General features: G+C 36.9%; 1 protein-coding gene across 2 annotated transcripts in view; it reads left to right on the forward strand.

Annotated features, from left to right (window-relative positions):
• The window catches only part of LOC150080151 (sodium/potassium-transporting ATPase subunit alpha-like), a 265,285-nt gene that overhangs the window by 143,537 nt on the left and 107,965 nt on the right, over positions 1-13,783 (forward strand). For both annotated transcript variants that reach the window (XM_090380961.1, XM_090380962.1), the window contains exons 3-6: positions 7,828-7,887; positions 9,571-9,774; positions 11,684-11,797; positions 11,934-12,186. In XM_090380961.1, the coding sequence (XP_090237087.1) occupies positions 7,828-7,887; positions 9,571-9,774; positions 11,684-11,797; positions 11,934-12,186 (631 nt within the window). The remainder of the gene's footprint in view (positions 1-7,827; positions 7,888-9,570; positions 9,775-11,683; positions 11,798-11,933; positions 12,187-13,783) is intronic.

The following is a 13,783-nucleotide window of genomic DNA, read 5'->3' on the forward strand; positions in this document are numbered from 1 at the left end:
GCTGCCTCCTTTAATATAACTGGATAGATCCCATCCACCCCGGGTGCCTTTTTTATGTTTATCCTCAACAATTTCTCCTCCACTTTCCTCTCAGTTATTAGAAGATCATCTAGCTCACTGCCAATGTTTACTTCACCTACGACATTCCCCTTCCTGAATAACTCCTCATGTGTGAATGTAGATGCAAAATACTCGTTTAGATTGTTAGCCACCTGAGCTGGATCCTCAACTGTTGAACCATCAACATCCAGTGGACCAATCTGATTCATCCCTTTCCTTCTTGAGTTTAAATAGGTAAAGAACTCTTTTCTGTTTTTCTTTGCATCCTTTGCCAAGGATTTCTCATAATCTGCCTTTGCCTGCCTAATCTCCTTTGTGACTTGGTTACAGACCAACTTATATCTATCATAGGCTTCCACGTCACCCATTGATTTGTATGTATCCCATGCATTTTTCTTCTCTGCCATATGTCTCATTAGTTCATCTGACAACCATTTAGGCCTGAACCTTGAACAATATTTCTTGGTTGGTATGTAAAGCCTGGTAGCTTCCAAGATTAGTTCCTTGAATGCTTCCCATTTTGAATTTGCTGTTGGTAACATCATCAGTTGGTCCCACTGTATAGAATTTAAATACTGTCTCAGACCATCATAGTCGCCTTTACGAAAGCAAAAACCCTTCCCTTTACCTCTGATGGTAGTTACCTCCTTGAGTAAATCCCACTTCAGCACACTGTGATCACTGCCACCCAGTGGTTCATTTATCTGCAGATTCCTAATGCATGAAGAATCACTACTGATAATCAGATCAAGAGTATTACTCCCTCTAGTTGCCTCCCGAACATGCTGGTGTAGAAAACAATCATCCAATAAATCCACAAAAGCCTTGCTAGTGTGTGAGTGACCAACCCACAAATTCCAGTCAATATCTGGGAAATTAAAATCCCCCATTATAAGACTCTCTGATTTACTGGCCCATTCTATTTCCCTGTACAGTATCTTATTATACTCATCAGAGTCATTAGGCCTATAGCACACTCCTACTCTCAATTTTGATTTACCTATGCTTATGTCACACCAAACTGACTCAACACTGCACTGTCCAGCGATGTCAACTGGCTTCACTTCCTTGGATTTTATGTGTTTTTTAACTAATAGCATAACCCCTCCTCCCTTCCTATCCTGTCTATCCTTTCTGTAGACGTTGTACTCCCTAAATTCCAGTTCTGCATTCCTTATATCTGTGTGACACCACGTCTCTGATATCCCAACAATATCTGCCTTTGATGTTTTGAGTAATACCTCAAATTCATCAAATTTATTTACTAAACTCCTAGCATTAGTGTACACGCAAGTATACATGCACCTGTTTCTATTCTTAGCTACCCTAACACAACCCATGTGTTTACTTGTACCGCAATGACTTCCAGCAGTCTCTGAAATATCCTGCATCTTGTTTTTCAGGCTTCTGCTCATTCCAATAGAAGCAGTGCAAGAATCTCTTTCACCTCTGCCAGTGGCTACTGTTAATCCATTAGTCTTTGTCTCCCCCCAAGCTAGCAGTTTTCCGACCCACCTAACACTGCCTCGATAGCATCAGCAAATATTCTTGCACCCTTTCTATTTAAGTGTATCCCATCCCTGTAGAAGCAATCTCTCCTGTTAACAAGTACAGTCCAGGCTGAAAAAAATTCTACCCCTTCAGCCTTGCACAATCTTTCCAGGGCCGAATTGATCGACAAGGCTCTCATCATATACTCCCTCCTATCGTGTCTGGGCAGAATTGCAGACACTTTCAAATTCAACCCTACTTCACGGCTTTTTTTCAACAGTGACCTGTACTTGTTAAGTAATTCCGCTGGTCTCCTACTCTTAATATCATTAGTGCCAACGTGTACAACTATATCACCTTTTGTGCCCTTAAAAGATGATATCTGCTCTACTACGTCATCAACCTTTGCCCCTGGCAGACATACCCTGGTCCTGTTCCACCTATCCTTTTTACAAAGCATGTTCCCCGTTTCCCTGACAATTGAGTCACCAACAACTACTAGTTCCTGTTGGACCAGCGCATTCTGCCTTGGTGGCTGCCTCTGTGTTGCAAGATGACCAAGTCCAAGCTCTGGTGTTGATGTGGGCAGCTGAGAGCTTGATGGGCCCCTCAATTTATTTCCTTCGAGGCCATCCACCCTGTCCTTCAAGGTCTCATATAGGCCCATAACAACGCCGAGTTGTCGCCTAATTTCCTTGCACTCCTTGCATCGTGCACACACAAAGACATCCCCCATGGCAGTATCATGTCCCGTACCCGATTGCTCCGGAAACATCAAGCAAACAGTGCATCTTAAAAGGCCGTGATTCAGGGGGAAACCGCCCCCCTCAGTTCTCCCCTGAGTCACAGCACTCCCATTAGCTTGAGCCTTTTGCTTTGCTGCTCTGGTCAGAGTCATGATTTCGATTTAAATGTCAATAAAATTACAATTTCAGAACAAAATTAAAACCTTAAACTTGTATCTTAACACAGTTATAACGCTATATTTATTTTTCGGTATCGAGTGTTATCTACGAGTTCCCTTTATATAACTTCCGTATCAAGTATGTATTAATTATTTGTTACGTTTGTATTCTAAGTCGTTATATATATATAGTTAAAAGTACAATTTAATTGACAATGAAGTTTAACAAGATTAATAGATGTACTGATTAATTGAAAATATTATATTATGCACTATACTATACAAAGCTAATGCTATCGAATTCCGGATATGCTGTATCGCGCTTCAGTAACGAGTGTTATCTACGAAATCCCTTTATATAACTTCTGTATCAAGTTATGTATTAATTATTTATTTTTACTAATTATTTATGTTCCGTAACCTAAGTGGTTATATGTATAGTTAAAATTACAATTTAGTTGCCAATGAAGTTCGACAAGATTAATAGATTTTACTGATTAATTTTCACGTAACAATGGCGGCCGTTTATGAACGGTAAACACGTGGATTTGATACCCTTTCCGATACTAAGTAATACCTACAAAATCTCTATCTAAGTTATTTTAACTTTAAGTACCGTAAATAGGAATATAAAGCTACTCTAGAAATAAGTTAATATGTCAATTTAAACTAATAAAGCAGAAAATAAATCAGAAAAAACTTCTCTATTCCAAGAGCGGCAGAAAGGCACGTCCGCACAGGAAACCCTCGACCTCAGACCTCGTGATAAGGAAAAAAGGAAATTAAAGTGTCCTTTAATTTGTCCTTTAAAGTCCTTTAAAGTGTCCACAATTTGGAATTAAGAACTACGATACATTATTTAATAATCTTAAAGACTGTAGACTTGGCGACAATGACAATTTATTCTCACTATGACGTCGCAATCATGCTTCCTGAAGTTACTACTGCAGTAAGTATGATTTCAACAATACAAATATTTGTCAACAATTTCTTTTTTCGTCTCGCATTTTCGTTACATTCCATTGTTAGGTGCCCCCCTAACAGCTGCGTATGTCGCTTCAACTACAAGATCGGTACATCAATTCGTGCTATTTTACAGAGCTATTTAGATACGTTGCACTCGCAAGTATACATCTCTTACTTTAGTTATCATCAATCCATTGTATCTTGTCTTCCAGAAATTATGAAAATCTGCGAATGATCAATAAAATATTTACAATAACAAAGCTCTTTTATTTCGTAATCGATATACACAAATCAAAATATCTAAAAGAAACGCGAAGGATCTTTCGCATAAACCATCTACTGCGCGTGCTCGACACATTCGCAACTTTTTTATTTGTCTTTTTTTTTTTTTTTTTTTTTTTTAACAACTAGGGAAATATAATGGATACCAGTAGCTTAGCTACCCTTTTTCGGGCCCGGAGGCAAAGAACATGTTCGGGTACCTACTTAATTAATGAAAATTGCAAAAACAGGAGATAGCCAAAGATGCCGGACCCCTAAAGGGCCCGGAGGCAATTGCCTTGCCTGCCTACATGGTAGCTACGCCACTGATGAATACATTTTTTTTCATGATAAAATTTTAATATTGAGAATAAACTATCACAAAACATTCCACAATATAAAAACAAATATTACATAAAAAAACAAAAAAAATCACAGATTACATGAAAAAATATTTCACAAATATTCAAGAAAAATTTATTCTAAAAATTGCCAATTTACTTCTTTATTAATATTTGTTGTCGATCTTCTGCTTTGCTCAAGCTGAGCAATGATTACAGAGGAATGATTTTACGTAACGATCCAGATCAAATTGAAGCAATGGTTTTCCATTTAGATGTATGGTCATCATAATCTGCAACGTGTTTAATTGTCAATATTTTTCATTACGCTGAAAGCTCACTCAGCTTCAGCACTGCTAATCGCAATGGTTTCAAAGATATTTTCTGGCTTTCTTAATTGAAAAGGTAATTTCACTCGATTTTAAAGATAAACTGTCTTCGACAAAATCTCTAAAATCATTAATTTTTTTTCATATTCTATTAGAAAACAAATTTCTTATTCGGTTTTCACCCTCTTGCCACCACCGAGATGAAAATTCATTCCACGATTTCGGGTAGCATATGTTTAAAATTTCTTTCAATGGTATCGTTATTTTCTTTATTTAATTTAAAATTGCTCTGTTGCATTAATAACTTATCCTTTAAGGCTAACACAATACATTTAATAACTTGTCACGAGGTAATTTTTTTTACTTTCGATTTTGATTCCTTCAAATTCGTTCAACTTCAAAATGCTCTCAATTTCAGCTTCATAATTTCCTTCAGAATTTTTCAAATTAGCAATATCACTGATAGTTCGAATAATTATTATTATTATTATTAATATCAATTTATTTCCGAAGAAATGTCTCTTTACAGCTATGCAGCTAGAGGACATGAGTTACATACAGAGATAAAACATAAAATACAGACAAATGCATTGTATACAGAGCCAGATACAATATACGGTCTTAAACAGCCACTGGTGAAGATACAAAAACATAAAGTTACAACAAATACAAAAACAAAGTTACAACAAATACAAAAACAAAGTTACAACAAATAAAGTGCATACGGATACATCGGAGCGTGGATAGTGCGGCATCACAGAGAGTCCACCTAGAGCATGACTAAGGCATACATGTCTGCAGGAATGGAAGCTCTGTATGTTCTGTCCTTGCAAAGTTTCTCAACGTCTATGGCTAATCTATTAAATATTTGGAAGGAGTTATGTGGAAACATGTTGTCCAGGGAGGACATGGTAGGCAGCTTCGATCTGTATGGGGAGGTGTTGGACTGGCATCTTCTCCTGTCGGACGGTCTGGCGATGATATCCCAAATGACCTCAGTTTTCCGGATAGAAGCTGAGAGAGGGTAAGAAGGTTCTTGGAGATGATGAGATACCTCCAAGGAAGCGTATTAAGATTGGTGACCAGAACAGATTTTGAGATTGTAGGTGTTAGCCTGGCAACCCTATTTAACCATTTCAAAATCCAGAATTCCAGGGAGAGGAACCTGGCTTGGTATGATAAGGGTGCTGAGGACCATATCGTCGAGGCATATAATGGAATTGGGAAAATGCAACGAAAAATGTATTTGATGATAAGGTCCAGGTTATGGAAGTTGGAGATCTCTTGTTTTACTACCCATAAAGCCGAATATGTTTTCGTTCGAGTGGCATTAAAGTGAGGCAAGAAGGTGAGGTCTTTGTCCCAGATGATACCCAAATCTTTATGTTGGGTGACTTTTTTAACTGGAGAGTTCGCTATAATGATGTTCACATCGTTGGTATTTTTCTTTTTGGTGATAGAGAGTTGTGCAGTTTTCTCTTTATTAATGGAGAGCCCAATCGCATGAAGGTAGTTTTCCAGTTCATGTAGCTGTCGGTTGGAGCTCACAGTAATAGACTGGAGAGATTGGGGGCATTTTGTGATGATGAAGAACTTAATATCATCTGCGTAGGTTGTAAAATTAGTACGGTTTTGATAGGAAGGGTTCTAAAGATGCGGCGAAGAGGGCGGCAGAGAGAACGCCCCCTTGGGGGAGCCCTCTGGAGCAGAGAATGTGGTGATTATGGTTTTGATTTCTGATCTATAGGGTTCTGGACTGAAGGAGTTTCCTAAGGAGAACTAGGATGTTGCCAGATTAATTTATATGCTTTTACCTTTGTGATTCTGTAAAGCTTCTGAAAGGTAAGAGAGCTCCTGCAGGATGTCGATCATTACTGCTAAATTGTTAAGAAATTCCAAATTTAAAAGTCGATTTAATAATCGGAAAATTTAACTTCTGATTCAAAATGTTTGCACAAAGCGGGAATTCCTCCAACCCACAATTGCCGTCCGCAAGCTAAAAGCTGCTCATCGTGGCCCGAACACACGACCGATCTTTATAGTTTCCACATCAAGTTCTTTAGCAATCATCTTTAATTTTGCACTAGTTTTTTGAAGATTGGTGATATAGGTTTTTTTTTTTTTTTAATTATTGCCTGTATGCCATTATATTTTAGAACATTTTCTACACAGTGAAAGGCTCGACAAAGTTTCAAAATCTACCAAAATGTCATCTTCGTAAAGTTTATATCTTAGTTGCCTCAATCCCCCCCCCTTTACGTTGGTACTCTCACTAGTTCTTTGAATACTGCGCAAAATGTCTGAATCACGTGGATATTCAGAAATATCCACGTGATTCCCAACTTATCCACACCTAAATTTACTGGAAGGTGTGGATCACTCACTTCTCCGAAAAACATATGCCCGTTTGTCGGAGTGAGGGGGAACTACAACACACGTTGACCAGAGGCTATAATCCGTGTCGAGAATCTTCTTAATCCTCTGACTGGCTATAGAAATCGTATTGACTGCATAGGTTTTATGGACACCACTAACATTGTGAAACAGTAATCCCTTTCACCCTTAATTCGTACTTTCTAATTATCTAAATTGCCTAAACGCCAGAGGTCAGAACAATGCATACACAGCAACAATGCTAATCTGTTCTTTACATGGAAATTTTCTTCGTTCAACAGAAACTATTTTAAATGTAATTACCAAGGTGGAATAAAAAAAAATCGCTCAAAAGAAGTTCGTTAAACAGAGATCCGACTAATTAAATCAAAAATGAAGCAATTTTAAAATACATAACCGATCGATTGCGCCATGAAAATGCTGGGAATGGGGCCCCTCTCGCCTCACCGTAGTTTCTGCTTTGGATACTCAATGATTGCATTCAGGATTTCATTTGTAAAATAAATGATCTTCTCAACAAAGGGCTCGCAAATTTTCAAAAAAAATAACAATGGGCTCTCGCGAGCCCACTATAGCTCACCATTGGCTTTTATAGAGCTTTCTGCACGCGTCACACCACGTAACTTCAATTTACATATTTCTGCATAGATAGTTGCATAAAGTTCGACCTCTGTGAACCTAATGCATAGGGCAGGGTGACGACCCTTGGATAAAAATTACGTCATATTGCAGGCAGCTTTCCAATAGTTCTCAGGTGAATTATTGATAACCTTATCTCGTAGCATAATATGCACCATATACTGTGATGCACAGGATGGGCAAGCACGAGGCTTCAAGACCATGAACTGTTCCTTCATTTCGATGATATGTTGGCAGATCTAGAGAAGGTCCTGCGGCTCCAAAGTAGGACATAGCAGAGAATATCGCTTCAATAATATGGCTACACCGCAGTTCAAGAAATAAAATTTGTCTAATAAATTTAGTTAATAAAATTTAACTAGGTATTAGTGCAACGTAACTTAAAACATTAATGTTTATATGTATGTATACACTTAATAATTTATTAATAAATTCTCAACAGGACGTCCATAAAATCAGTTTTGAAGAGCTGTGCAGTCGTTTACATACTGACCTTAAAAGGGTAAGTTGTGTATTTTGCTAATGTTTATTATTGTCCTTTTTAGACTTCCATTAAAATTGTTCATTTTGATAGGGCCAGGTCTAGTTCAATTTATTGCCTTTTAAATTCACCTCTGTACTACTTTTAGGCTAGAGGGGGTGAATGCACAGGTGTTACATTGATTGGCATTAGCATTTGTCCGATTTTACGAAAATTAGCGGGTCTCGATTACTCAAGTTGCCTGACCAACTGTCTAATAAAGTTTCGAGACTGTAGGACCTCCACATTTTTTTACTCGGTGTTACATTGATTTGCGTGAATATTTACAATATAAACAGGTTGTTATAAATATACACTAAGTGGCCACATTATTAGGTACCCTTACCCATTTCACGAAATGGAGTGCTACTTCAATAACGGCATATCGTGCAATATAAAGCAGGTGGGCAGATACGGAGGGTTTTTTTTTTTTTTTTGTGTGTGTTAAGTGCCAAAAAAACGCTTAACATATAAATTTCAACTCTGTGGATATGAAGGGATGCCGTATTTGTGCAACTCACTGCGAAATTGGGCAACACGAAAGATTTTGAGCGGTATGGCAGTCGTCGACAGACGGGCTGGTATAGTTGTCTCGGAAACTGCAACCGTCCTGAGTTTATATGTACGGCTATATCTTGAGTGCAGCGAGATTTTACCGATAACCAAATAACATCTGGCCAACGGCAGTCCTATGGTTGGAAACAGCTCGTCGAGACGACAGGTTAATGGAAGCTGACAAGACCTGTGCAGGGTAACGGAAAAGCTACAATCAGTCAAATAAAACAGTGGTAACTAACTAAGCAGGCATTTCAAAACGCACAACTCGTGTCACGTCATCCTCAGCTGATAACAGAACTGTGTTTCACTGCTGTCAGTGAGAAAAAAAAAAGTATGGTTATAGTGGTGGACTCTGGAACACCAACACCAGACTGTATCGGGATGTTAAAACGTTGCCTGGTCTGACAAATCTCTTTGAGCCGACTAGTCTGATCCCTTCATGGCTGCAATATCTCCCTCTGCGAAGGTTCTTCTACAAGGATAATGCGCCGCGTCACAAGGCTAAAATGGGAGTGAAGTGAAGTCGCTCCCATGTCCTTCAAATCTTAATCTAATTGAACACGGGCTCTACGGAGTAGAGATTCACAACCGTCCAATTTGCAATAACTGTGGGAGGCAGTTGAGTCAGTGTGGCACAATTTCGGCACCTCGGTAGACCATACCACAACAAAACGCTGTTCTGAGGGGTAAAGGAGGACTCACTCACTATTAGGTGGATATCTAATGCACAACACAAAAGGCAATAACAGCATAAACACCTACTTTGAATAACTGTTGATCACAGCGGCTCAGTAGCATGAAATTAGAACGTTGAGTTGCTGGGAAGTGAACTATTGCTAGCCAATTGACGTATCGGCTGGCAATAGCTCTGAGCTACGTTAAATACCGAAGGAAGTTAAATTTGTCTTTGAACATGATTTTTTATAAAGTTTAAGAGTTTTTTAATGATAATAATGTTAATGAATTCCCTATATTATTTTTCTCCCATTTAATATGCTATTATGTATAAAGTATGAAATTACATATTTATCCTTGTTATTATTTCTTCAATTCCATTAAGAACACCACTGATACACTATTGACATTCATGTGAAGGTTTTATTGTAGGGTCTTACAGTGGAAAAAGCGAAAGAAATCTATGAGAGGGACGGGCCAAACGCCTTAACACCGCCGAGAAAGACTCCAGAATGGGTTAAATTCTGCAAGCAATTGTTTGGTGGATTCGCTTTTCTTCTGTGGGTCGGCGCCGCTCTTTGTTTTATAGCATATTCCATTCAAGCTGCAAACTTTGAAGATGTTCCTGACGATTATGTAAAGTATTTTCTTAGTTTTATGTCTGTTTTTGCAAATAGGAATATTATAAGCAGCAGATTTTTTTGCCAAATATAAATGAGCAATTGCTATGTGCAGGATTATGTAATAAAATTATAAATATTAATGAAAACATTTCAAAAACTGATACGGTTATATTGTAAGGAACCAACAGTTACCATTATAGAAAATTGCTGGTGTATTTTCGTTATTAAAAATTTACATTATAGAAATTCAGTATGGAAAACTTTAACGTCTTGATTTGAGAGTGATTTCTCTGACGAAAGATGTAGAATTGTAGTAAAATAATGTTTATATTTATCATAGTCTAAAATGTTCATTTTATATTCGGATTGTTTTTATTTATACAAGGTTTGGTGATTAAGTTTCAAGACTACATAAATTTAAAGAAACCACATGCTAAAGGAAAAAAAGGCATTTAATATTTTTCAAAGTAATCCCCTTGAGCATCAACACACTTGTGAGATCGCTCTTAGAACTGTTGGAAACATTTAAATGCAGTTGAACTGACCTACCAATTTCATTGTCACATTTCGTTTAATGCACTTAATCTTCTTAGAACTAGGACACCCATCACATTAACTGTATAGGTAAAAGTTATGGATTTAAAGGTAAACATTAATGTCGTGAGACTTAATTTAAGTTTCTTTACTGACTCATCTATACAATTGAACGAAGTTAATCAGATACTTAAAGAAGATAATTAAAAGGAATTATATAACGTAACGGCTCTCAAGGGCATTGTGTTACTGAGTCGAATAACAATCTGATGAAGGGTTTTTTTTTTTTTTTTTTTGTAGTCCAGGGCCATTCATGAAGTTTCGATCGCATATTAGAATGAGAGAATTCATTGTGATTCTTTTATTATTTTTTTTTCACCCAATTTCTGTAGCTGATCTTATTCTAATTCGGAAGCATAAAATAGTTTATGTATTTATTGAAACTTAATAAATAACTACTTAATGGGTTATTCTGGACTTGTTTTTTAGACCATAAGAGGCATCCATGTTTTAGAAGGCATATAATTGAAATACAATTCAGAAGTGCTTACTAAACAAAATACCAGCATAAGACGAACTTTTTACTCGTCATATAACTTCAAAAGTCGTCGTTAGTAATGTTTTGGCGTAATTGATCCCCCCTCCTTTTTTTTTTTTTTCTTTTCAAAAAATACACAATCTTCATTGCCATAAAGCTCCCCGTTAGTTCCACATTTCGTAAAAGACTTGGAAACTGTATCACATTTCATTAATTCTTACAGATTTTTCACTTATTCGCACACTTGTGAAATTGCTGGTTGCATTATTCAACTGTTGATGCAAAACCATGTCCATTCGATCCACTCCTCACATATGAATGCTTTAAAAGGTTTGTTAATTGAGATGTCCAGTGACTGTAGTTGGCTAAAGCCTCTTGGAATCGCAGCTAACTTCGTGATTAATTCAGTTTTCTTCTCTTTGTTGCAAGTGGTCACACACTAAAGGAGTTAGCTTTTCCAGAAAGTTACCGACGACATTTTGACGACACGTTCTCTAGCCACAGCTAGAGATAAAAACCTATAGTGTGCACCTAGTATACTTTCATACCATAAGACACAAAGTTTTAGACAACATTTTCCAAGATAAAGTGCCTTTTATGGTCCGGAAAATACAGGCCATAAGAGGATATAAAAAATTAGTTTGCTTAAATCAAAATTTTACGAAATTTTCATTGATTTAATTAATCAAAATTTCTGAAAATTTTGATTTAATTTCAAAAGAAAGTAAAAACTGTAATTTTGTCATAAATTTAACTTCAGGCATAAATTTACACTGAAATTATAATTTTATGCGAAAAATAATGTGTTCTTTGTATTTCAAAGTTGTGATATAATTACTTTGTTTCTTAGCTGTATTTAGGTATTGTGTTAGCTGCTGTGGTGATTATCACAGGCTGTTTTTCTTATTACCAAGAAGCAAAAAGCTCTAAGATCATGGAAACTTTTAAGAATATGGTACCTCAGGTATGCTACCTGCCTTATTTAACCTTATTAATAAAGTCATTGTTTCCGAAAATAATACATTTCATGCGTACCATTCTGCATAAAATATTTATTTCTAAACAGGTTTAAAATCGTTTTTTGATTAACTTTTACCTAGCAAGCAACAGTTGTTCGTAACGGTGAGAAGTACACAATTCCTGCAGAAGACGTTGTTGTAGGCGATCTCGTGGAGGTTAAAGGCGGTGACCGAATCCCAGCAGATATTCGAGTAATCTCAGCTCAAGGATTTAAAGTCGACAATTCTTCGTTAACTGGAGAATCTGAACCTCAGTCACGTTCTCCAGAATTCACTAATGATAACCCCTTGGAAACAAAGAACGTGGCTTTCTTTTCAACGAATTGTGTGGAAGGTAAGTTTTACCTTCAAATCATTGTTGCTTCTAAATATATGAATGTCACTTGCATCGGCTATTCATACTATTCAAATAACACACTTATTGGGGTCTATTGCAAGCCATCTAAGATAACTCGATGTATGACAGTGCTAAAAATACAATGCAGACTTTTAGCATATCGTGCATAAACTAGAAATTTAGAGTGCACCGAATCAATGGATACTGTCTTTGGTTAACACTTTTTGTCGAACTAGTTTAGAAGTGAGAGGTGAAATTGCAATTCAAAAACATTGTGCTCGTGGAAACCTCTGCAGCAAAGTCTGAGCATCCAAGTTGAAAATAAATACTTCTTAAATGACTCATTTTCGTGGAACTGACTGAATTTTCTTGTGACATGCTTTTCTACAAGGACTGTGCAAAAAGGATAATCATGTTATGCGAACCATTATTGCCTATGGCATCATGACTGACGTTTGAAGCGGTATATTGCTTTTTAAGTTTTCCTGCGGGTATCCGAAGGATAACTTACGAAGTTGAACAGATGAATGCAGAAAACAATTTTGACGCTACATATCAAGAATTTAGTAAACTTTTAGATAATGTCCCTCGTGAAAAACTACTGTATAAATTGGAACAAATTTGGAACAATTATTTTTAAGAATCAATGCTAGATAGCGGGATGGCTAAATGATAGGAGACAATGGGCTGTCATAAATTGTAAGTCTTCGGGATAGGCTAGTGGAGTCCCTCAGGATTCGGCGTTGAGTCTTCTCTTTCTGATTTTCATAATTATGTGGACGAGAGTTCCAAGAGAAGCTGTCCAAGTTTGCCGATAATTTGAAGTTGGGAATGATGGTTTTTAATTAGAGCCAGGCCATGTTGCTTCAAACTGACAAGGATCATTTGCATATATGGTGCAGAAAATTGCAACTCATATCTAATGCTTCTAAATGTAAGGTTATAAATTTGGGAAATAGGAATCATGGAGTTATGTAGAAGCTAGTGTAGACAGACATTCCTAATCGGTGAGTTACAAAAAATTGATGGTCTGCCGCAAAAATTAAACACATTTAGCTCCACCATTGAGGTTTTCTCATGTATGTAGTATTTCCTAGAGCTAGTATATTCCTGGATTTTTTTTTTTCTATTTGTAATACTGATTGACTTTGCAAAGCGAAAGAGGTAAATTTATGATCATCACTGAGACCTGCAAGAGCAACAGAATTGTAAAACTGTGCTAACAATATTGTACAAACATTGTTATTCTTGATTTTGTGTTCTAATTGTATTTGCAATGGAAAAGACTGTGGTAAAGAAAAGGAATTCAGCTGAACTGAGTGTCGATAGAAGTTCAACATCTAAATTTGTTATTAAACACTTGTTGGCTCTGCGGACAAGTGTGTAACAACAAATTTGACCAGTTACTATCCGCTTGTTTCTACTAAGGAATATGAGTGGCTAGTTGGACTCTACGGTTCGTCAAATCTTAGTCCATTGGAAATGAAAGAATTTGAGTTATCAGTTATCTAAGGACAATTAATCGTTTTAATTGTCCGTCATCAGCAACATCTAGAAGAGCCTTGGATTTTTCTGCCTTCTCTGCTTCCTAACT

Source organism: Mastigoproctus giganteus, chromosome 9, assembly GCF_048544385.1.
Source record: "Mastigoproctus giganteus isolate SK-2022 chromosome 9, ASM4854438v1, whole genome shotgun sequence".
Lineage (NCBI taxonomy): Eukaryota > Metazoa > Arthropoda > Arachnida > Uropygi > Thelyphonidae > Mastigoproctus > Mastigoproctus giganteus.